This window comes from Patella vulgata, chromosome 3 (assembly GCF_932274485.2).
Source record: "Patella vulgata chromosome 3, xgPatVulg1.2, whole genome shotgun sequence".
Classification (NCBI taxonomy): domain Eukaryota; kingdom Metazoa; phylum Mollusca; class Gastropoda; family Patellidae; genus Patella; species Patella vulgata.
Window position 1 is genome coordinate 39133312 of NC_065881.2, and position 23326 is coordinate 39156637.

Genomic DNA, 23326 nt, shown 5'->3' on the forward strand with positions numbered 1-23326 from the left:
GTAGCCGGGGGGGGGGGGGGGGCGAATGGTTAGCACGTGCGCGCTGTATCATAAAGCCTGTCATATCATAAGGCCCGTCATTGAGTCAACTGGCGTGATTTCGAATCCCCGGTTGTACGTGACAAGGAGTAGGGTGACCTGTCAAACATCGTGGGTCTGTCGTTCAGATTATCCTGTGTGGGATCTATGAAGAACGTATGGTATAGACTCGAGCAACAAGAAACCAGTCTATAGTTACCTCACATCAAGGCACAAGTAATTTTAACTAAAATCTATTAAAATTAAATTTTAAGTTACAATCGATCTTCGTGAAACGCATAAATTTAAAATTTCACTTTGATTTTAAAATCTATGTTAGTGATTTTAGCTTCAGTTTTTGTGAAACCCCTGCTCTCCCTGAGGTCATCGCTATAGTCCCCTGCTACGACCACAGGAAGGGGTAAGAGGTGCGAAAGTGCGATGGCGGACAAAATCAATTTAAATAATAAAAGACATAATAGAGCATGATAGCCTACGTGGACTTCGTCTGTGGCCTGTTTTACTAAGATAAAATTCAAATTTTAGTATTTGATTGGATAATAGATAATATTAGATTTATTTTAGTGCTTAGCTAATCAAAATTGAAGTATCTACAATTATGTTGACGTTAGATAACTACAGACTCGTTTCTTGTCGTTCGAGTTTGTACGTTCTTCATAGATCCCACACATAATAATCGAGATACTACTGCAACAATGGGCCACAAAATGTTTCTGGTCGCTCTAGTCTAATGATAGCTGTATACTGGGTCTGGATACTCAAGACACTATTGCGACGATGGGCCACTTCGGGAATTATTTTTTATCTTTTCTTTTTCAATTTTTTTTTTTTTTTCATTTCATTTTTTTTTAAATATTATTTCTTTTTTTTAAAATATATTTTATTATTTTTTTTAAAATATATTTTATTATTTTTTTTTAAATATATAGATTTTTTTTTTCATTTTAAAAAGATTTTTTTTTTTTTGTACTAATATTTTTATTATTTTAAATGAAATACCAAAAATAACCCAAAAAACGCTATTGCGACCATGGGCCACCATATTCCCTCAATCCTTACCCTCTTAATAAAGACAACAATTGATAGTAAACAGGATTCATATATCTGAAACCTAAATATAGTAAAATAATCAATAATAAACCCAAATGTGTGTATCTTGCTATGCTCAGGGTACATTTCAAATCCATCCACTGTTGACATTTGAGGGCCTGCACACTAATATGTATCATATATATATTTTAATACATACTGCTGGGCTAACCAGACCACCAGAGGTCAACCCTGCCCTCTCGGTGTACATTCTTAATCCAGTGCTGCAGCTGGCTTGTTAAAACAATGATCAGCACAATATGTAAAACAGTATTTTTTTTCCTTTTAGGTGGATAAAAAAAAATATGATCTTAAAAAGACATTAGGTTTTGAGGATATATATTTGGCATGATTTTTTTTACTATACAGTCATTTCAGGGCTACTAAAAATAAATCATATAAAAAATTATGAAAAATGTGAGAAAAATCTACCAAGTCATCATTGAAATATACAGTTATAACTTTCAATATAGGTCTATTGTTCACTCTCATATCGCATGTAACTTCCTGAAAACTATGCAGATTCTGATACAAGAAGACAAAGTTCCTGGTGTAATATAGACAGATTTAAAGCAACAGCCATTTTGTAAATGGCTCATTGTAAACCTGCTCTTTATGTGCTTTTTTTTTTTTCCTCTTTCTTCTTTCTTTGTTATTATTTTTTTTTTTTTAATTCTTTTATTTTAAGAGAAAGGAAGACATGTACTTCCCAACAAATTACCACACAAAACATACCAATAATCATCACACTGTTATCATAAATGTAAGTCACAAACTTAAATAGTAGGGTTATTTTTCTGTTAATCATTATTTTATAGATACCGTTAGTATTATTAAATGAAGCATATATAGTAGATTGGTGATTCAGGGCGTTTCTTTATTATACGATATTGTATATTACTCGTCCTTCAACTTTCACGATTTAACCTTTAACCTAAAACTTAGATAGCAGGCGACACAAGATAATACTCAACAATCTAATTCATATCCGTGTTCCGCAATATAGTAATTCATGCGCAAATTTACTTTTGTAATTTTTATCCACTTTTCATTGGTAAGAGATGTGAAATGATGTTTGTTGGCTTTATTTAAAGAAAACCGAGGTGTAAGACAGGGTTCGGTATTATCCCCGTTATTGTTTTGGATGTGTAGGGTAATGTGACAAAATCACAGAATGTCGTTCTGTTTAAGAAATGGGGGTAGCGACAGCCAAGAGGATTATTATATGAACAGGGACACGGACAGGGTGCTTCGATGCCTAGAGACGGGGTTTGTAGCTACCATCATCAGCCCCAAACGGAAGCCCGAAAATTTAACATTAAGAGTAATTATGGAAACGAAGGAATTGATCTGCGTAAGGGTGCAAGGAGCTAGACCTGAAATGACAAGTGAGTAGGCCTACATAGTACATTATTTGTACGTTCTTATAATTATGTACATTACGGTGTATTATTATATTGTGTTTATGTATATCGTATGATGTCCACACTGAATGTCTTGATGTAATAAATCTATCCAATCTACAATGTGATGTTATAGCAATAAAGTCTAACCCTAATGTAACGGCCATATAAAGTGTCACTTGAGCCGATCACTTGAATGACCAGATATGACCCACCAGCAGTAGAGTTGTCATTGGTTGCAATGCTTGATATGTTACGGATTTGTCATTATATTGCATTATTAATTTACATGGTTGTTTTTGTTTATACATGTAGTTCTACATGTGTTGATGAAAATATCAACCGAATGTCACCATTGGTCAGTTTTCTACGAATCCCTGTAAATATTATCAGTCTTAATTAAAATACATTCTTAGAAGAATTATAAATGGGACTTCGACTATAATAATAGTTTTAAAGATCCAAATTTGAAGTTATAATATGTAAGCCTACATTGCAACGATCGATGAAGGGGATTGTCGCCGATCGGTAAAAAAGGTTTACGATTTGATTGTTAAAATGACTGCAAAGTATTAAAAAAAAAAACCAAAAAAAAATTCCAAGTCTTCTTTATATTATTTGTAAGTTACCTTGCGACGTGTCACACCACAGTCTCGGTTTTCAATATATAGATCTAGTTGCAAGTACATCTTGTAGTTATTTTCCACCAAAATTCACTACCACGTCATTTGCTTGGGTAATGAACATTATAGACCATGACCGTTTTCGACAACAACTTAAAAACTTCAACTTCAACTTTTTATTTGCATATTACGTCCATTAAGAACAGTATACAAAACACACACATACATCAATATACATGTATACAAAAATATATTTTACATGGAATAATATATTGCAATAACATGATATAATGAAATGAAAATATAATGAGATATATACATGTATGGGATGATACAATGAAAGTGTAACAATGAAATGAAAATATGAAGTAAAACCTTGTACATACATGTACAATGATCAAACGTGGAGTAAGAACATGCAGCAGAAAAACAGACTAGGCAGGTGCTCCCCTTTCCTTAAAAGCATGATATGTATACACATTGCTACTGCTTTAGCAAGAAAATCTGGCGGATTAAAAAGAAGCTCAAAAGTTAATCGACAAGATTGTATTAAAGTAGGGTAGATATATTTCAAGCGCAGGTTTTCGTATCTGAAGGGTTGTTTTCACTTTGGAATAGAGGGGTTTTAACTAACCATGCGGCTGAGGCTAGACTTTGAAAGTCAAGAAGGAATTAACTTTCTCTAACCATTTGTAGACCAAAATAAATTGTAACCCTCAGGCAAATCGACAAATATTTGATATCCTGCTCTAGCTCGCAACATTTAACGTTAATTGGTATTTCAAGACGAGGAAAACTTATTTTCCTTATAGATTTAAATGCCATTGAACAGCTTATAGATTTCAGTTTACTTATCCAGCTTAAGTTGTTATATTAATATAATTATACACACCAGCTTCATTATCATTATATTTCGACAAGGAAGCTGTCCCTGCCGAATTAGATTAAAATGAGAGTCGACTTGGAGCAGTGTAGAGGTTTGGTAATGTCTAGGGACAGCTCCTTGATTGTATATGCGTCCTAGACTCAACCTATAGTATTACGAAATGTGAGAAAGGAAGAAATTTTAAATATGTAAAAACATAATTATGAAATTAACAGCGATAATTCAAATTTTAAAAAAAAACCACATAATTTTAGTTGCACTCGTTGATTCGATGCCCACCGAAAATAAGTGCCAGGGGCCGTCGCCCCCTCTGCACGCTAATTGAAGCTAGTCCAAATTGTTTCTATAATTCACTCAAAAACATCTTGTTTGTTCACGAATTTAAGTTTCGTTTTTGGCTTAAAATGAAATCTGTTGAACAGCAAATAGAGCAGGGGCCATGGGGGTTCAACCTAGCTGAAAAGCTAACCAATTTCTATATGTGTCACTAGGTTCCCTATGGTTCACCATCACCGGATGTGAACGTCTGCCGCGCCCGTTGTGGTGGATGTGGCCAAGAGGGGCAAAATAATTGGATCCAAAAACTAAGCTAGACTAGCTCGTCTATTAACCACGTAAAACTTGTTGCAAAATGTTAAGCATATCAAGAATGTATTGCGAATGCCCACTGCCAGACATTTTAGGCGGTGGGGCGTGTCCGCCAGACTAAAAAAACAGGTAGCCAAAAACTAAGCTAGACTGCTCATTTACTAACCACATGAAACTTGTTGCAAAATGTACAGCATATCCACATGTATCGAGAATCACCGATGCCAGACATTTTTAGTGGTGGGGTACCCCCGCCAGACCCCCCTAATTGCCCTAACCCATAACCTAAGCTAGACTAACTCATATACTAACCGCATAAAACTTGTTGCAAAATGTTCAGCATATCCACATGTATCCCGAATCGCCGATGCCAGACATTTTCAGTGGTGGGGTACCCCCGCCAGACGTCCCCAATTGCCCCACCCCAAAAGCTAAGCTAGACTAGCTCATATACTAACCGCATAAAACTTTTTGCAAAATGTTTAGCATATCCACATGTATCAAGAATCACTGATGCCAGGCATTTTCAGTGGTGGAGTACCCCCTCCAGACGTCCCCAATTGTCCCACCCCTAAATCTAAGCTAGACTAGCTCATTTACTAACCTCATGAAACTTGTTGCAAACTGTTCAGCATATCCACATGTATCGAGAATCACGGATGGCAGACATTTTCAGTAGTTGGGCACCCCCACAAGACGCCCATAATTGCCCCACCCCAAAAGCTAAGCTAGACTATCTCATTTACTAACCGCATAAAACTTGTTGCAAAATGTTCCGCATATTGACATGCATCACGAGCTAGTCTAGCTTAGCTTTTGGGGTGGGTCAATTAGCGACGTCTGACGGCGGTACCCCACCACTGAAAATGTCTGGCATCGGTGATTCTCGATACATGTGGATATGCTGTACGTTTTGCAACAAGTTTCATGTGGTTAGTAAATGAGCTAGTCTAGCTTAGTTTTTGGCTACCTGTTTTTTTTAGTCTGGCGGACACCCCACCGCCTAAAATTTCTGGCAGTGGCAGTCAGGCCCGTAGTCAGAGGGGGGCAAGGGGGGGGGGGGGTCAACACTAACCCTAGCCCCCCCCCCCCCGATAAAAGGTTTTGCCCCCCCCCCCCCGAAAAAAATTTGCCGACCATAGCTCTAAAACACCTACTGCCGGGTGTGCCCCCCCCCCCCCCTAAAAACTTCACAGCAGTGGGCATTCTCAATACATTTTGATATGCTTTATATTTTGCAACAACTTTTATGTGGTTAATGAACGAGCTAGTCTAGCTTAGTTAATTTGGATCCAATTCTTTTGCCTCTCTTGACCACACCCACCACAATGGGCGCGGTAGACGTTCATATCCTTTGACAGTGATCCATAGAGAACCTAGTGACACATATAGTATTTGGTTAGCTTTTCAGCTAGTTTGAACCCCCCGGGCTCCTGGTCTAAAATGAGAATGTATGTACACACTGTCAACGTGTACATGGGGCCACGGTTTTTCGTCTCGTCCGAAACGATCTTCCGTCCCAGACTATGGAAAAGCCAGATTGTAGATTGCAAATGCAGATACACGTACAGTGGTATGATGGAGTGAATTAAAAACGAAACGATGCATTAATAATGATAATCGCTCGCGTTATATTTGTCATAAGTAGGCTACGTCCTACTCCTACAGTCCGCTTGTTTCCACTTAGCCGGAAGCGTGCTTGGATTACTGGATTACGGGGAATTTAGGTTAGTTGTCATTCGTTCAATCACCTTTCAGTCAATCTGGAATTTATTTCATATATCTTGACTGAGAATATGACATTTTAAATAGATCACACCTACCCAACCAAAAGTTAAGGGAGGCAAGTCCCTAACTCAATATCCGGCCTCCACAGTCTTCGACTTTGCAAACACGACTTATTGGTCAATTTAAATCAAAAATTGATGTTGTTATCATACCGTGAAGAGATGGGCTTCTGATATCCAATATTTAGGACAAAATGAAAATTTTAAAATTGGCACACGAATCGCCTGCCAGCTAGAGCGCCATTAGTAATAAAACGACTTGATGAATGAGGCCAAACATATCCCTCAGGGGCCGGTTGCTCAAAACTAAGTTATTTTAACGATCCGTTAGAGTTTAACGGATCGTTATCTTGGTAACTTGTTGTTTGTTAACGGTCCGTTAACTTTCTGTTGCTGTAAAGTCAATTTCATTATCCGTTAGCTAACGGATTCATTAAAGTTAATCCAAGAGAATACTGTTTGTTCATTGGCTGAATTTTAAATTTTTGAATTCAATGTACGTGTATAACAACTTCATAGAAGTTAGTATTAAAAAGTAGCTAAGTCTCTAACTCAATATCATCCAAAATCTTCAACATTGAAAACACGATTTATTTGTCAAATTTAATCAACATTCATGTTGTGATCTTACCGGAAAAAGATGGGCTTTTGATATCCAATATTTAAGACAAAATAAATATTTTACCATTGGTACACGAATCGTGTACCATAATGCGCTTCAGCCCCAGTTGTATCAAGAGACTCGAGGGACGAGGCTAGACACATTGCACCAAATCAAACGGCGTATGTAGACTGGAATAACCAGACGCTAGAAATCTGCACTCGCTGAGACTGCTGGCTTATTTCGCCGAACATAACTGATTTGAAATTGGAGTAAAAACGGAAACCATTGAATGTAAATCAGTTTATATACATTCATATTACAGTATTATATGCGTTGCGACCCACTTTTGTCAATTTCTAGGTCCCAAATGTTAGCGATTTAGCTTCCTTTAACAATAAACTGAAGACAGTGAGACAACTAACTGTGCAGTCTGTTCACAAAACTTGATTAAAGACAAAAAGATAACTAGAATTTACTACAGAAAACACCATAGAATACTTTATTTTTTCCTTTAGAAATTTTAGCATAAATCTGTAGGAAAAATTATGGGATACTACAGAATTATGGGGCCATTATTTCCTACAGGCCACCAAAAGTCTGTAAAATAGTATAGAATTTCATCCTATAGAAAATGGAATAGGCCCGCATCGCCCAGCCCTCTAGAATGTTCAATAGAAAATTACATAGGTACAATGTAATCTATGACTTTTAGCTACAGCCAACTAATGCCATCATTAAACAGATAACGGAGACCAACACCTCCGTTAAATATAACGCCAAGTTAACTATACGTTAAAGTTAACGGGGCTTCCAGCAACAACCTTTCTCTCCATTAAAGTTAATGATCCGTTAACTCCATATTAACGGATCGTTAAAAGATAACGGAGCTTTGAGCAACCGGCCCCAGGAGAATACTCCCGGTGTAGACTGAAATAACTGCCATTCAATTTGGACTCTTCACGTATTTCGCCGAACATAACTGATTAGAAATTACAGTACAAACAGAAACGGTTGAATGTGAATCAGTTTATATACATTCATATTACATTATTATATGCGTTGCGACCCATTTGTGTCTATTTCTAGGAGATTTAGTAGCTCCTTTAAAGATACATTATGGGAGATTTTTATAGAGAGTTGGCCATTCGTGCTATAACAGTTCGAAAGTAGATGATAAAGGGAGAATATATTGAAAATTTCAGTCAAATTCCTTTATTCTGAACATAGTTATCATCGTTGTAATATTTGCCTAGAAATGGTAGCGAAATGTGTCTTCACCTTCGCCGAACGTTTGATTGACAGGCGTTAACTCTAACTACATATCTCGATTATCAAGTAAAGTTTTCAATGGCATACGGAAACGCTTTACAGCGGCCTCGCTAAGTACACTCTATCATTTAGCCTCGATCTAACTGACGTATTTTCATCAGGTTACCCCTTATTTGATTTAATCAATTAGTGAAATCCTATTTAAATCCGAGCTGTAGTCGAGCCTTCCGTGGGTCTACAGAGTTGATTTTGGTCTTGTTGTTTAAATAAAGATCTAATTTATAATTTCTATAACATCTGAAGCCTAAATTAAGACTTGCAATAATCAGATTTAGCTCTTGCATAATGCCACAAAAAAACTTTTTATTTCAATTCATGGTTCAGTTCACCATAAAAAGTATCTTTATAATAACATGTAGGCCTATCAATTACAGAAATACTATTTAATTTTATGCGTGATTTTTTACATATATTGACATTTTATTTGTCCTAAAATTTATATTTTGAGACCCATCATGATTACACCTACATATACTCTGCTAAGGAAATTACAACAATAAAATTGTACACATTTTATTTGTCCTAATATTTATATTTTGAGACCCATCATGATTACACCTACATATACCTACAAATTACAACAATAAAATTGTACACAGTTCATTTGTAATATAGGACAACTATTATAAATCATAAATGACATTTTAATGGTTGTTGTGCTTTTATATAACAGACATAATTATTCAATTGTTTTTATACGCCCACATTTTCATGTGGACGTATATTGTGGTCGCCCCTGTCCGTACGTCCGTCCGGACGTCCGTCCGTCCACAATTGTGTGTGAACAGTCTACAGGGTCACAATTTTTATCCGATTTCAATGAAACTTGAAATATAGGTTTATCACCCTACGATCTCGGTTCCTTTTGATATTGGCATCTATCGGACCGTAACTTCATGGATTATGGCCCCTGATTGTACGAAAAATCACGTTTTTAGCTTGTGAACACTGTAGAGGTCACAATTTTTATTCGATTTTGTTGAAACTTGAAATGTAAGTTTATAACCCAAGGATCTCGGTTCCTTTCGATATTGGCGCATATCGGACCATATCTTCCTGAATTATGGCCCCTGATTGTACGTAAAAACGCGTTTTTTTATCTTGTGGACCCTATAGAGGTCATAATTTTTATCCGATTTAAAAAAACGTATTATTATATCACCGTTAAACTCTAAGGACGGTTGAGTTCGAATTTCGTGAAAATCGGCCCAAAACTGACAGACAAAATGGCCGCCGTTCGTTCTCAAATAGCGTAAAAATATGGTATATCAAGGTTGTGGACCCGATAGAGGTCACAATTTTTATCCGATTTTGTTGAAACTTGAAATGTAAGTTTATAACACAAAGATCTTGGTTCCTTTCGATATTCGTGCATATCGGACCGTAACTTCATGAATTATGGCCCCTGATTGTACGCAGAAACGTGAATTTGGCTTTCGGACCCGATAGAGGTCATAATTTTTATCCGATTTCAAAACCCGTGTTAATATATCACCGTTACACCCTAAGGACGGCTGAGTTCGAATTTCGTGAAAATCGGCCCAAAACTGACAGACAAAATGGCCGCCATTCGTTCTCAAATAGCGTAAAAATATGGTATATCAAGGTTGTGGACCCTATAGAGGTCACAATTTTTATCCGATTTTGTTGAAACTTGAAATGTATGTTTATAACACAAAGATCTCGGTTCCTTTCGATATTCGCGCATATCGGACCATAACTTCATGAATTATGGCCCCTTATTGTATAACAAATCGCGTTTTTAGCTTGTGGACCCTATAGAGGTCATAATTTTTGTCCGATTTAAAAAAACGTTTTATTATATCACCGTTAAACCCTAAGGTAGACTGAGTTCGAATTTCGTGAAAATTGGCCCAAAACTGACAGACAAAATGGCCGCCGTTCGTTCTCAAATAGCGTAAAAATATGGTATATCAAGATGGTGGACCCTATATAGAGGTCACAATTTTTATCCGATTTTGTTGAAACTTGAAATGTAAGTTTATAACCCAAAGATCTCAATTCCTTTCGATATTCGCGCATATCGGACCGTAACTTCCTGAATTATGACCCCTGATTGTACGAAAAATCACGTTTTTAGCTTGTGGACCCTATAGAGGTCATAATTATTATCCGATTTAAAAAATCATATTATTATATCACCGTTATACCCTAAGAAAGACTGAGTTCGAATTTCGTGAAGATCGGCCAAAAACTGACAGATAAATAAAATGGCTGCCCTTCGTTCTCAAATAGCGTAAAAATATGGTATATCAAGGTTGTGGACCCTATAGAGATTACAATTTTTATCCGATTTTGTTGAAACTTGAAATGTAAGTTTATAACCCAAAGATCTTGGTTCCTAATTTCGATATTCGCGCTTATCGGACCGTAACTTACTGAATTATGGCCCCTGATTGTACGAAAAATCGCGTTTTTAGCTTGTGGACCCTATAGAGGTCATAATTTTTATCCGATCTAAAAAAATGTATTATTATATCACCGTTACACCCTAAGGACGACTGAGTTCCAAAATTGGCCCAAAACTGACAGACAAAATGGCCGCCCCTCGTTCTCAAATTGCGTAAAAATATATGGTTTATCAAGGTTGTGGACCCTATAGAGGTCACAATTTTTATCCGATTTTGTTGAAACTTGAAATGTAAGTTTATAACTCAAAGATCTTGGTTCCTTTCGATATTTGCGCATATCGAATTGTAATTTCCTGAATTATGGCCCTTGATTGTAGGAAAAATCACTTTCGTTTTAGCTTGTTTTCTATCCATCTCTCGAAAATGTGGGCGTATCCTGTCTGGCAGCCGCTGGTTATACATTTGACTATTCCGTGGCTTATTGACATCGGTGGCCTGGTGTACTTTTTCTTAAATTTGAAAGCTAACATTGTAACAATAAAATCTCATGTAATAATTATTGAAATTCAAATATATATATTAAAAGTAAGGTATTTTTCTCTAGCTTTCGATCCTTAAACAGCTAAAATGGTTTGCCACTAGTTAACTAAAATTGTTTTTAGCTCAATGATGGCTAACAGCCTGATAAAACTCATTATAACCTTTTGTTTGAGAACATTTAAGTGAATAATGGTTATTATAGGGACCTTCAAAATCAGGAAAAGTGTCATATTTTATTTCTTGCAGTTAATTTAAAACAAGTAAAGGATATACGGACAGGAAAGAAAAGTAGTGATTTTGATAAATGCTTGGAGGAAAGTCACAAAATAGATGGGAAATTCTGTCTTGTTTTATTATATGGTGCAGAATTCAACTTGAAAACTCTTTCACTTCTTGGTAAGTCATGTCCTGTCACGCCATTGACAATGTTATTGACCAATAAAATTTAAGGGTTAGGGATTTAATCATCCAGTAGCTAACAGAAAGTACAGGAGGACCACACTACACAAACCGTGGACAATAAGTAGGCCTACAATTAATATGCCTGAAGGCAAGTTGGCTAGAAGACATTTTACATCAAACATCAAACGGATGACAGTGTATATAAGTTTACAGGCTAAATAAAGATATACAGATTTCAGAAAATTAATTATATTCTAACATTTAAATATTAAAAACCTACGGTATATTTTTTTTTTCAGTGAAAGATGAAAACAACTTTAAAATTTTACACCAAGGTTTACATAAATTATGTTTTGCTGTATCCGGAAATAATTATTTAGAACAGAAAGATACGTAAGAATTGTCCTCCAGTTCCCATTATAAATGTGCCATATCGCAAATAGGTTGTATTTATCAAAAGGGCTTTTAAAAATACAATATTTATAACCGGTTTTGAATTGATTTTTTTAATTTGTTGATTAGATTCCTGCTTACTGGCAGTTTACCACTACAATTTTCCTATGTGAGCCATGGGCCTATTACTTTTCAATCTCGTACCAAAACGAAGGAAATTTATGCCAGAGCATGAGACTGATCAGAGTTGGGGCTACTTGAAATAATATGCAAGGAAATGTGGTTCATCGTCGTACTTTTCTGCAGCAACTTGGCTAATGAAGATGGATACACATCTTGTGTTTCCCCCAAATTCTACTGTCACAGGTTCTTTTACCTGCAGTTATTACCAACGACAACGTATACACAGGACCTCTGTTTTCATACCACCCAAAACCAGGCTGGAAAATATTAAGGGACTTTTTCGTTCAACACCGGGATCGAACCCAGAACCTCCTAGGTGGGTCATTCCATGTCAAGTGGACCAAATTTCCGAAAGTTGGGAACATGACCCCCTCCCCCCCCAAAAATTATAAAAAATATATGTTATAGTATATGGACTTAAGGTAACAAATCCAAAATTATACCTCTCTAGGTTGAAAACTCGCTGAGATATGGCCATTTGAAATTAGGGTACTGAAACAGATCATAAATTCAGTAATTTTTTTCAGGTTTTCGGGTGCTTTAAACTCACATTTATGGGAGTAGAACTCTCTAACTTTGTAATCTAAGACAACTTTTAGTGTGCGATTCACACAGTTCGTACAACCCGGTGGCAAAATGTGGAACGAATGAACTATTCACTTTTTTTTCAGGATTTCCACAGCCTCTGGCAAAGTCACTATGTATTGTATACAAAAACTCCAAAATTGGCATAGCTAATGTCAGTTTGTCTTTTATCAATTTACAGAAGATTCTGAGTCAATGGGATATATACTTTTCCAAATATTCAGTCTCGAAATTCAATGCACACTGAAAATGTACAAAATATACCCATTTTCACCTTCAGTTTTGGCCATATGTGGGACAGAGGTTAAAATTCTAAAAATAGGTTTAGCCTACTATAACATACATTAAAGTCCATCAGGTGTATTTGATGACTTGTATTTTTAATTTGCACTTGAAATATGTGCAGAGATTAAGTTTTAATGGCTATTATCAAAATTGTTCACTTTTCACGTTGATATTAAAATTACATCTAATGACCTATACCCCTCAAACATGTCTATTTAGAGTGACTTTTTGCGTAGATTACGAATGTGCAATCATTTTGGAACTACATTTTACAGATGGATATGGAAACAATTTCATAGTGTTTTACCACCAGATGCATATGCTTCTTATTGTGCTGGTTTAACAGATTCAGTCAGGTAAAGATAGTATTTAGGCTTTGCCTGTGTTTAAAAAAAAACAACATTTCTTCTCAAGTTTTATTCTTTCTTCTCAAGTTTTATTCTTTCTTGTTTCAAAACTTATTATATTTAGATGCAAATAATAAGTTTGATGTAAAATATCTTTGTGCATTTATGATAACAGTGCATGACTTGAATTGGCCGAAAACAACATTTCTAAGTCAGTATTTTATGCTAAGGCCAACATGCATTGGTACACTCAGTGTTGAAGGGAAGATGCCATCACGCAACATATAGGTCCAGGCTTATGTAGCTGGAAGGACAATATGATAATTCTTATTGGAGCAAGATGGAAGACATCAGTAGTGGAACCATTTCTACTTCCCTGGCTGCGATTTTGGTTCATGTTTTGGCATTATCTATTGAATAAATGTAGTACTGACTATTCTCTAGGAAGTTTTAGTATTGTAGTAGGCCCAAATTATATGGACATCAAGACCTACTTGGCAGAGTTGTTTTAATTGATTTTATTTTTTTTCAGTGTGACTTTAAATGAAATTCGAGCCTGGTTTGTAAGAACTAATATATCTTCAAAAGAATTAAAACAGTTCTGTAAGGTTTGTCTACCTTTACTTGTTGGGAACCATTGCCCTATTTAGGAGCAGTTTCCATAATTTAGTACACATCCTTAAAACAAAATTCTGTCTATTGAATTTCCATTAATTACTTATAGAGATATTGCCCTTGTTCATTTTGCATTAACTAGTGAACACTCAACAGGTAAAAGTCTGCTTGAAACTATATGCTTTTTTATGTTGTTTACAGAAATTGAAACTCCGTGACAGATTATCTTTCAATGAGTTTTGTTTATTATTTAATGAATTTCTCCATCCATCTAGAGTAAGTAGGCTTTTATTGTTTATAATTTATTGTTTTCATATTTTTATACGCCCACATTTTCATGTGAATCCAAATATATAAAGAGAGAGGAATCGAAAACCATTTGAATAACATAAACTTAGATGGGATCGAAGTCATAATAAACTTGATACGGTGACACCAGTAGTAGGAGTGGTTAAAAACAAAGTCATGGGTATCACAAAACCATCTTTTATAGTATCTAACGTTTCGTAAGTCTAAAAACCTACTTCTTCAGAGAATAAAAGATGGTTTTGTGATACCCATGACTTTGTTTTTAACCACATTTTCATATGACCGTAATAAACTTGATACGGTGACACCAGTAGTAGGAGTGGTTAAAAACAAAGTCATGGGTATCACAAAACCCTCTTTTATAGTATCTAACGTTTCGTAAGTCTAAAAACCTAATTCTTTAGAGAATAAAAGATGATTTTGTGATACCCATGACTTTGTTTTTAACCACATTTTCATGTGACCATATATTGTTGTCATCCCTGTCCGTCAGTCCACAATTGTTTGTGGACACTTTACACAGGTCATAATTTTTATCCGATTTCAATGAAACTTGAAATATAGGTTTATCTCCCTAAGATCTCGGTTCCTCTCGATATTGGCATGTATCGGACTGTAACTTCATAGAGTATGGCCCCTGATTGTACGAAAAATCACGTTTTTAACAATTGTGGACACAATGGAGGTCACAATTTTTATCCACTTTTGTTGAAACTTGAAATGTTAGTTTATAACCCAAAGATCTTGGTTCCTTTCGCGCATATTGGATCGTAACTTCCTGAATTATTGCCCCTGATTGTACGAAAAATCGCATTATTAGCTTGTAGACCCTGTAGAGGTCACAATTTTTATCCGATTTTAAAAAAAAACCGTTCTTTATATCACAAAGATCTTGGTTCCTTTCAGATCGTAACTTCCTGAATTATGGCCCCTGATTGTACGAAAAATTGCGTTTTTAGCTTGTGGTCCCTATAGAGGTCACAATTATTATCCGATTTAAAAACCATATGAATATATCACTGTTACACCCTAATGATGGCCGGGTACTAATTACATGAAAATCGGATCAAATCTGTCGGACAAAATGGCCGCCCCTCGTACGCAAATAGTGTAAAAATATGGTATAATAAGGTTGTGGACCCTCTAGAGGCCACAATTTTTAACCGATTTTGATGAAACTTTAAATTTATCTTTATATCTTGGTTTCTTTCGATAACATGCATATCTGAACATAACTTCCTAGATTATGTCCCCTGATTGTTAAAAAATCACATTTTTAGCTTGAGGACCCGCTAGAAGTCACAATTTATATTCTATTTTAAAAAATGCTTAAATATATCACCTTTACACATCAATTGAGTTTGAATTTCGTAAAAATCTGACCGAAACTGTCAGACAAAATGGCCGCTCCTTATCTGATTTTCATGAAACTTAAAATATGTTTATATCCCAAAGATCTAGGTTTCTGTAGATATTCACGCATATCGGACCGTAACTTTCTGAATTATGGCTCCTGATTGTACGAAAAAATCGCTTCTTTTTTTTAGCTTGATCTCTGTCCATCTTTTGCAAAATGTGGGCGTATCTTGCATGGTAACTGCTTGTTGAAATGGGTTTAAGGTCCACTTGACATAAACTAGGTCATTTTGGGACTAACAATAAACAAGGGACAAAGTAGTTAAATACTATGAGAACTTTGCCAGTTAAACATGCCTTGACAAAAGTAGGTATCCGATGTTTGGAAAAGAGTAAAAATACAGAAAAAATATTATCAGTAAAATAGATCTATGATGGCACCGTTAGAGTGCGTTAGAGTAGTTTAATTTATATTATAGGTATTTGATATGGTCACAGTTCTAACTTAATATTAGATAATGTGTTACAAATCACTGCATCTGTAAACTGTCATGTTCCATACACCTTGTATACAGTGAGTTCGACCTCACTTAGCTCACTGGCGGATTTTATATCAGGTTTCTTCAGATTGTTGGTACAGGCACCATCTTGTAGTGTAAAGTTGGGTACTTCATCCTACGTCAGTATAAGTTTAATGTTTGCATTGTGTTACCTGGTACTGTAGTCAATAATATTTAGCTTGTGTTGTACCGGAAATGAAATGAAATGAAATGGAGTTTAACCTCCTACTGTTCTGCACCGACTGGGCTAATGAAGACGGGCATAAGCTATACAGTGTGCTATGAGGGAAATTTTGCCTGGACAGCGGCACTATGGTGTTGTACGTACTGGTAGGTTTTATAAATGTCACATGATTATCAGTGAAATAACTGATGCTAATTAAAAGAACCACTTCCAGCTACCAAACATATAACACCTCTACAGCTTGTCTACAAGTGTTTGGTGGTACACAGTCACAAAATATTACACTTGCTATTTACATCAGCTGGTATTGATGTCTACAGATTTGTAATTTTCAGTTTTATGTACTCCATCTTTTACAATAGAATTTATTGAATTCAACTTTTAGATATCCTTGTGTCGGTAGTTTGGTTGTACAGTTCTCATGTTCACAATACAAGTGAAGCACATTAACTGAGATATATTAAAGCTGTTGATTGGGCATATTATGAACTGAAAAGAAAGAGATAGGGAAATGGGGCTTAACTCCACTCAACACGAACTAGGTCATTTCAGGGCTAATATATGTTTACAAATTACAATATATTTTTAGTAATTCTCTTGTGCATAAGTGCAATGAATTAAAATTGACCCCTATGTTGTCTAGTTAATAGTGTACATACCTTGGGTCCCCAGCTGGTGATCCCTTTAGAGAATCATGGATAGAATGATAGACCACACCAGTCAAAGAGACTTAATTCTTCTATCTCAAACTATTTAGTTTAAACATATTTTATTATTAATTTAAGAAATTGAAAACACAGAAATATTTCATAGAGTTTGTCTTTTATATTTTGATGGAGAACTTCAACTTAGATGCTATAAAAATAACTACTGGCATTTTGCTTGCAGTTCCAATCTTGAACGAAGATCTCATTGATGAGAACTCAAATAGAAGTGTACTACATGTCTTTCAAACAATAAAGGTTATAGACCTATTGTTAGATTTTGAAAAAACATGAAAATTTATATATGGGCTTTATTATAAAACCAATACATGCCCATCAGTATTAGATTTATTTCAAATAAAGCTTTTTGCATATCTAGGGCAAAAGACCACAATTATGTCAAGTTTAGATATGACTATACACAGATCAATGGATTATTTTTTAAAGGTTATTGGTCTTAATTTCTCATCCTATGTCACCTCAAAAACTAAAGCTAAGGATGAGGAAAAAAGGATCGAATTTGAGAAGTTTCGAGAGTTTATGAACAATGAACAAAAGGTATGAGTTTCTAAAATCTTTGTGAATGAAAATAATGTTATCAGATAAGATCTTGTCTCTCTTTTAAAATACATGCACATATGTCATAAATTTGATTCATGTGGTTTTCACATTTAAAGGACAATATTGGTGTCAGTCATTATAAAATATGTGATAAAGCTCGTTAAATACATCCCAAATATAATTTTAACACAGAGATCATTGCTACGGGAGATGTGTAACAAGCACGTGAAGAAACGGGAAGTGACGTCAAACATGACAAACACGAGTTGTCCTGCTATATAACTGACTGAAGTAACGAGCGATAACAGACAAACGATCAAATTTCATTTCACTGATAATTCAGTTGAAGATGAAAAGTTGTAATATGAGACAATGAGAGGATATCTGACAATTCAAAAAAAGAATTGGCCGTCAGAAGATAAAAGATAAGAACAAAATGAATAAAAACGGGGGAATGCTCGGGATTTTTCTATTTTTCTCGTGTCCCTTATCTAGTGACAGCCAAATTGTGAGATACCCTCTCACCGTCCCATATAATAACTTTTCAACTTCAACAGAATTATCAGTGAAATGAAATTCGATCGTTTGTCTGTTATCGCTCGTTACTTCAGTCAGTTATATAGAAGGACAACTCGTGTTTGTCATGTTTGGCGTCACTTCCCGTTTCTTCACGTGGTTGTTACACATCTCCCGTAGCAATGATCTCTGTGTTTAAATTATATTTGGAATGTATTCAACCAGTTCTATCACATATTTTATAATGACTGACACCAATATTGTCCTTTAACACAGATTTGATCCATATTTTAATCTCTGTAATGGTCAGTGGGACTCCTGGAGACTTTTCATACATTTAAAGAATTTATTTGTGGTATATTATCAATGAAAAACAATACATAATTGTCTGGTCTGTATGTAATATACTGAGCGCCATGGAAAATGCGTCCCTTTTTTTCCCCAAATATTTTATTACTAGGTGGTTTTGTATCTATAATATTATGCAATACTATGAACTATTGTTTCACACAATGCTCCCAAACACAAAAAATATCGGCCCGTGTGCACAAAAAAAACAACCCAATATTCACATGCAGCATTGTGTGTGAGCCTTTTAAAAGCATGTTTTCAACTTAATGTGCAGTACATGAACTGTGAAAAGTCAATCTGTCGTAATTTGTTGTTGGACGTGTGAAGGAATCGAGCTAGAGATGCCGAAACTTACTGAAAATCAACGGAATGAAGCCATGGGAATGTCCAGGGCTGGCATGTCTACACGTGCTATTGCCAGACACTTCAATTGTCATCAGTCCACTATTGTAAGGTTGGTGGAACGTGTTTGAGTTACTGGATCAACACGTGACCGTCAACGTCCTGGTCCACAACGCGTTACAACCCAGGCTCAAGACTGCTACATCCGGGTCACTCATCTGCATGACAGATTCCGCCCAGCGACTCGAACAGGTGCAGCAGTCGTTGGAAGACAAGGACCAGTAAGTGCCAACACCGTAAGATGTCGTCTAAGAGAAGTAGGACTCCGTGCACGACAACCTTATGTTGGAGCTATCCTCAGGGATCATCACTGTCAGCGTGGCAAAGTCTGCTCTTCAGTGATGAGAGTCGCTTTCATCTTTATCATGCTGATGGCCGTCAACGTGTGTGGAGACGTCTTGGGGAACGTCTTGCAGACTGCTGCGTCTTCGAAACGAATCGATGGGGTGGGGGAAGTGTAAGAAGTCACTTTAATGCTGTAGCCTACCGTGATTATGTCTTGCAACCAATTGTTGTTCCGATGTTTCGAGCGCACCCACAACTTCAGCACTTCCAACAGGATAATGCATGTCCGCATACCGCCCGTTTTACTATGGACTACTAACAACATCAATGTCTTGGACTGGCCAGCCATGTCTCCGGACATGGCACCGATAGAACATGTCTAGGATGAGATTGGACGCCGTCTGTATCGGAGACCACAGATGCACAGCATTGCTGCTTTAGAAGCTGCTCTTGTCCAAGAATGGAACAATTTGCCCCAGGCCTTCTTTCAAACATTGGTAAATTCCATGCGACGTCGCTGCACAGCGTGCGTAAGAGCCTGTGGAGGACACATGCGCTACTGACAACTGCGTCGTACTTTTGGTTTTGACCCCTCTGACTTTTTACCGTTGATTACAGATTAAACATCCATAAGTGTACAAATGTGTTGTTATTGATGTGTTCCCATTTGAATATTGTTCACAATAAGAAGCAAAATAAATAAGATATGTTTACAGGATCATTTTGTTATACGAAAAACTAAGTGATGCATTTTCCATGGCGCTCAGTATATATGGGGAGTCAATTAACTGCACAATAGAAGGAGTATGTACAGATATTATTTAAAAGAAACTATCATAATTATTGACTATTCTAATTTAATAATTGTTTTTAATGGGAGCTTGGTAACAACCAGAAGATGTATCACATGAGGATATCTTAATATACAGATATATTTTAACTTTATTGGTTAATGTGTACTATTTGGTATAGACCAATTCAATAGATGTTTACATCATCGGTAGACAAATTAGAAAAAATTTATTTGGCTTTCCTGCCTTTCATAAATTTCTTTAGCACATTTTGGGCATTTCTAACTGCTCGGATGACTAAGTGGCTGTGGGCATATGTGTTGTTGCCTGGCAACCAATTTAATAACATTTTTAAGTTTAAATGTGACAAAAATGAATTTTGTGGATCAACAGTGTTTACAATTCAGCCCTCTTTTAGAATCTGTTGTCAGATGGTTAAAAATGCTGTACACTACAAGTTAGTGGATGTATAATATGTTATTTTTATAAAGTAATCCATTATTATAATTTTTTTAGACTGAATTCAATCCAGAGGAAGCGAGAAAGCTGATGAAGGATTTTTTAAATGACCCTCTTCGTTCTATTAGTGATCTTCATTTTACAGAAAAAGAGGTAGAGTTATTAGTTATTAACCTTGATTAAGACAAATAGAAGTTATTCCTTGATCTTTACAAATTTTTTGGATGAGATGAATCTGATATATATTAATAATACAAATTTGTGGTGTTAAAAAAATGGACTCGAGTGACAACGCAGGCTTGACTATATCTGCAGGCAAACTCCCCAGCTGTCTTGATTAGGCTATATTCCACTTAAATTGTTTCACTGGCATTTAGTAATTGAACTGGAATGTACAGGTCACAATTCTATGGAATACAATTATATGCAGTAATTGTATTTCCATAGAATTGTGACCTGCATATATTCCACTTACTTGTACCCAAGAACATCACCTTTGGAATGGAATAGGACTGGTCGTTAACTGTACCATTGGACACTGTATCACAAAAGGCACGATTTTGCCTTTAACCAGCTGTACCTTTTTCACCCTATGCTAGACTGGCCTCTCATTCACGACTGGCCTTGCGTCTGTGATATCACCCTAGGTGGAAGTGGACAGAAAGCTTGGAATAACCAAATCAACCCAAAGTGGACTAAGAATTTTGAATATAAATGATGTAATTTTATTGTGAGGGGACACTGCCTTACACTTTTACAACTGATTTAATTTGCGACTAATTGCACCAGTTATTTTCAGAGTTATCTCTCTTAAGATATGAGCAACTGAGTACTTATTTGATATTTAGTCAGCTTTTAGACAACTCCTTTCAGTTTGTAGATTACTTATTTAGTGAAGACAATGATATCTACACTACTACTGAAATAACAGATGACATGCATCAACCATTATGTGCTTATTGGATAGCTTCTTCCCATAATACGTAAGTTAAATAAAGTTAATTTACTTGCTCACATAAGTAAAAATAACAAAAGCAGAAAACTAGTGATTTAGTGTCATGATTAATAATAATATATTGATATGTGCGATTATTTAAAGATACATTAGTTAAGAGTTTTATAAAGCGTTGGCCATTCTTGCTATAATAATTCAAAAATAGATGATGAAAAAAAAAAATGTTCAGTCAAATTACTTAGTTCTGAACGGAATTGTCACTGTTGGAAGTTTGGACTAGAAATAGGCATCAATTGTGGCTGCACTGTCTATGAGAATTAACGATCGTTTGATTGACAGACGATAACTCCACCCACATATTCTCGATTATTAAGTAACATGCTCAATGGCTATAACCTCGCTTGGCAGGGCTTTCATCACCAGTTTCCGGTAGTGACATCAGCGACTAATGTTAGCTTGGTCCGCCATTTATTGATTTAATTTTAAATGGACGACTGTTTAAATCCAAGCTGTATCCAAGCCATCCGTGGGTCTACAAAGTTGATTTTGAGCTTGTCGTGTAAATAAAGGTCTAATTAATAATTTCTATAACATCTGAAGCCTAAATAGACTTGCAATCGGCAGATTTAGCTCTTGCATAATGTATGTTTAACGCAAGTACTTCACACACTTAGGCATGCATGCTCACAGTTCAAACTGTTTTAGCAAGTTGTCATGGAAATGACATGAAACTAAATTTATATGACATATATTATTTTTCACAGGTATTGTGACAGGTTGTTTCTGTTGGAAACTGACCCCTCACCCCCACCATAGGCATGGAATCCATACTCCTTAATGATACATTTTGTAACAATAAGAGACTTTAAATTATATATAGAAACATATAATAAAATATTAGAAGTCTGTATATTAACTAATTTTTGTCCCCCGCCTTGGGACACAATAACTCTCTTTCTAATTGAGCTAGAAAGTTCAAGCTTGGTGTAGGTGTTTATTAGGTCAATGCCTTGATGGAGTTCGAAGATGAGCATTTTGTGCTTAGGGTAGCAGAGATAAGCAATTTGATTGGTTGAAGCTTTGGGACACGATAACTTTAGTTCTAATTAAGTGAGAGTGATGAAACTTGGTATTTACATCAATACCTTGACTAAATTCGATAATGAACATTTTCTGTTCAGGGTGTATAGTTTCATTACATCAATACCATGACTGAGTTCAATAATGAGCATTTTCTGCTCAGGGTAAGCAGAGCGCTAACAGTTTGATTGGCCGAGACTTTGGAACACAATAACTCTCCTTCTAATTGAGCTAGAATGTTCAAACTTGGTGTAGGTGTTTATTAGGTCAATACCTTGATGGAGTTCGAAGATGAGCATTTTCTGCTTAGGGTAAGCAGAGATAAACAATTAAGTGAGAGTGATGGAACTTGGTGTATAGTTCCATTACATCAATACCTTGACCAAATTCAATAATGGGCATTTTCTGCTCACGGTAAGCAGAGCGATAAGCAATTTGATCGGTCGAGAGTTTGGAACACAATGACTCTCATTCTAATTGAGTTAGAATATTCACACTTGGCGTAGCTGTCTATTAGGTGAATGCCTTGATGGAGTTCGAGGATGAGAATTTTCTGCTTATGATAAGCAGAGATAAGCAATTTGATTGGTTGATGCTTTTGGACACGATAACTTTAGTTCTAATTAAGTGAGAGTGAGGACACTTGGTGTATAGCTTTATTACATAAATACCTTGACTAAGTTCGATAATGAAAATATTCTACTGAGGGTAATCAGAGTGATAAGCAATTTGATTGGTCGAGA

General features: G+C 35.8%; 1 protein-coding gene across 1 annotated transcript in view; it reads left to right on the forward strand.

Annotated features, from left to right (window-relative positions):
• Positions 1 to 2086: 2086 nt before the first annotated feature.
• The window catches only part of LOC130010466 (1-phosphatidylinositol 4,5-bisphosphate phosphodiesterase gamma-1-like), a 32186-nt gene continuing 10946 nt past the window's right edge, over positions 2087 to 23326 (forward strand). The window contains exons 1-9 of the mRNA XM_056100052.1: positions 2087 to 2516; positions 11507 to 11656; positions 11962 to 12055; positions 13384 to 13464; positions 13988 to 14063; positions 14272 to 14346; positions 17631 to 17741; positions 20606 to 20701; positions 21422 to 21531. Coding sequence (XP_055956027.1) covers positions 2303 to 2516; positions 11507 to 11656; positions 11962 to 12055; positions 13384 to 13464; positions 13988 to 14063; positions 14272 to 14346; positions 17631 to 17741; positions 20606 to 20701; positions 21422 to 21531 — 1007 coding nt within the window. The 5' untranslated portion in view covers positions 2087 to 2302. The remainder of the gene's footprint in view (positions 2517 to 11506; positions 11657 to 11961; positions 12056 to 13383; positions 13465 to 13987; positions 14064 to 14271; positions 14347 to 17630; positions 17742 to 20605; positions 20702 to 21421; positions 21532 to 23326) is intronic.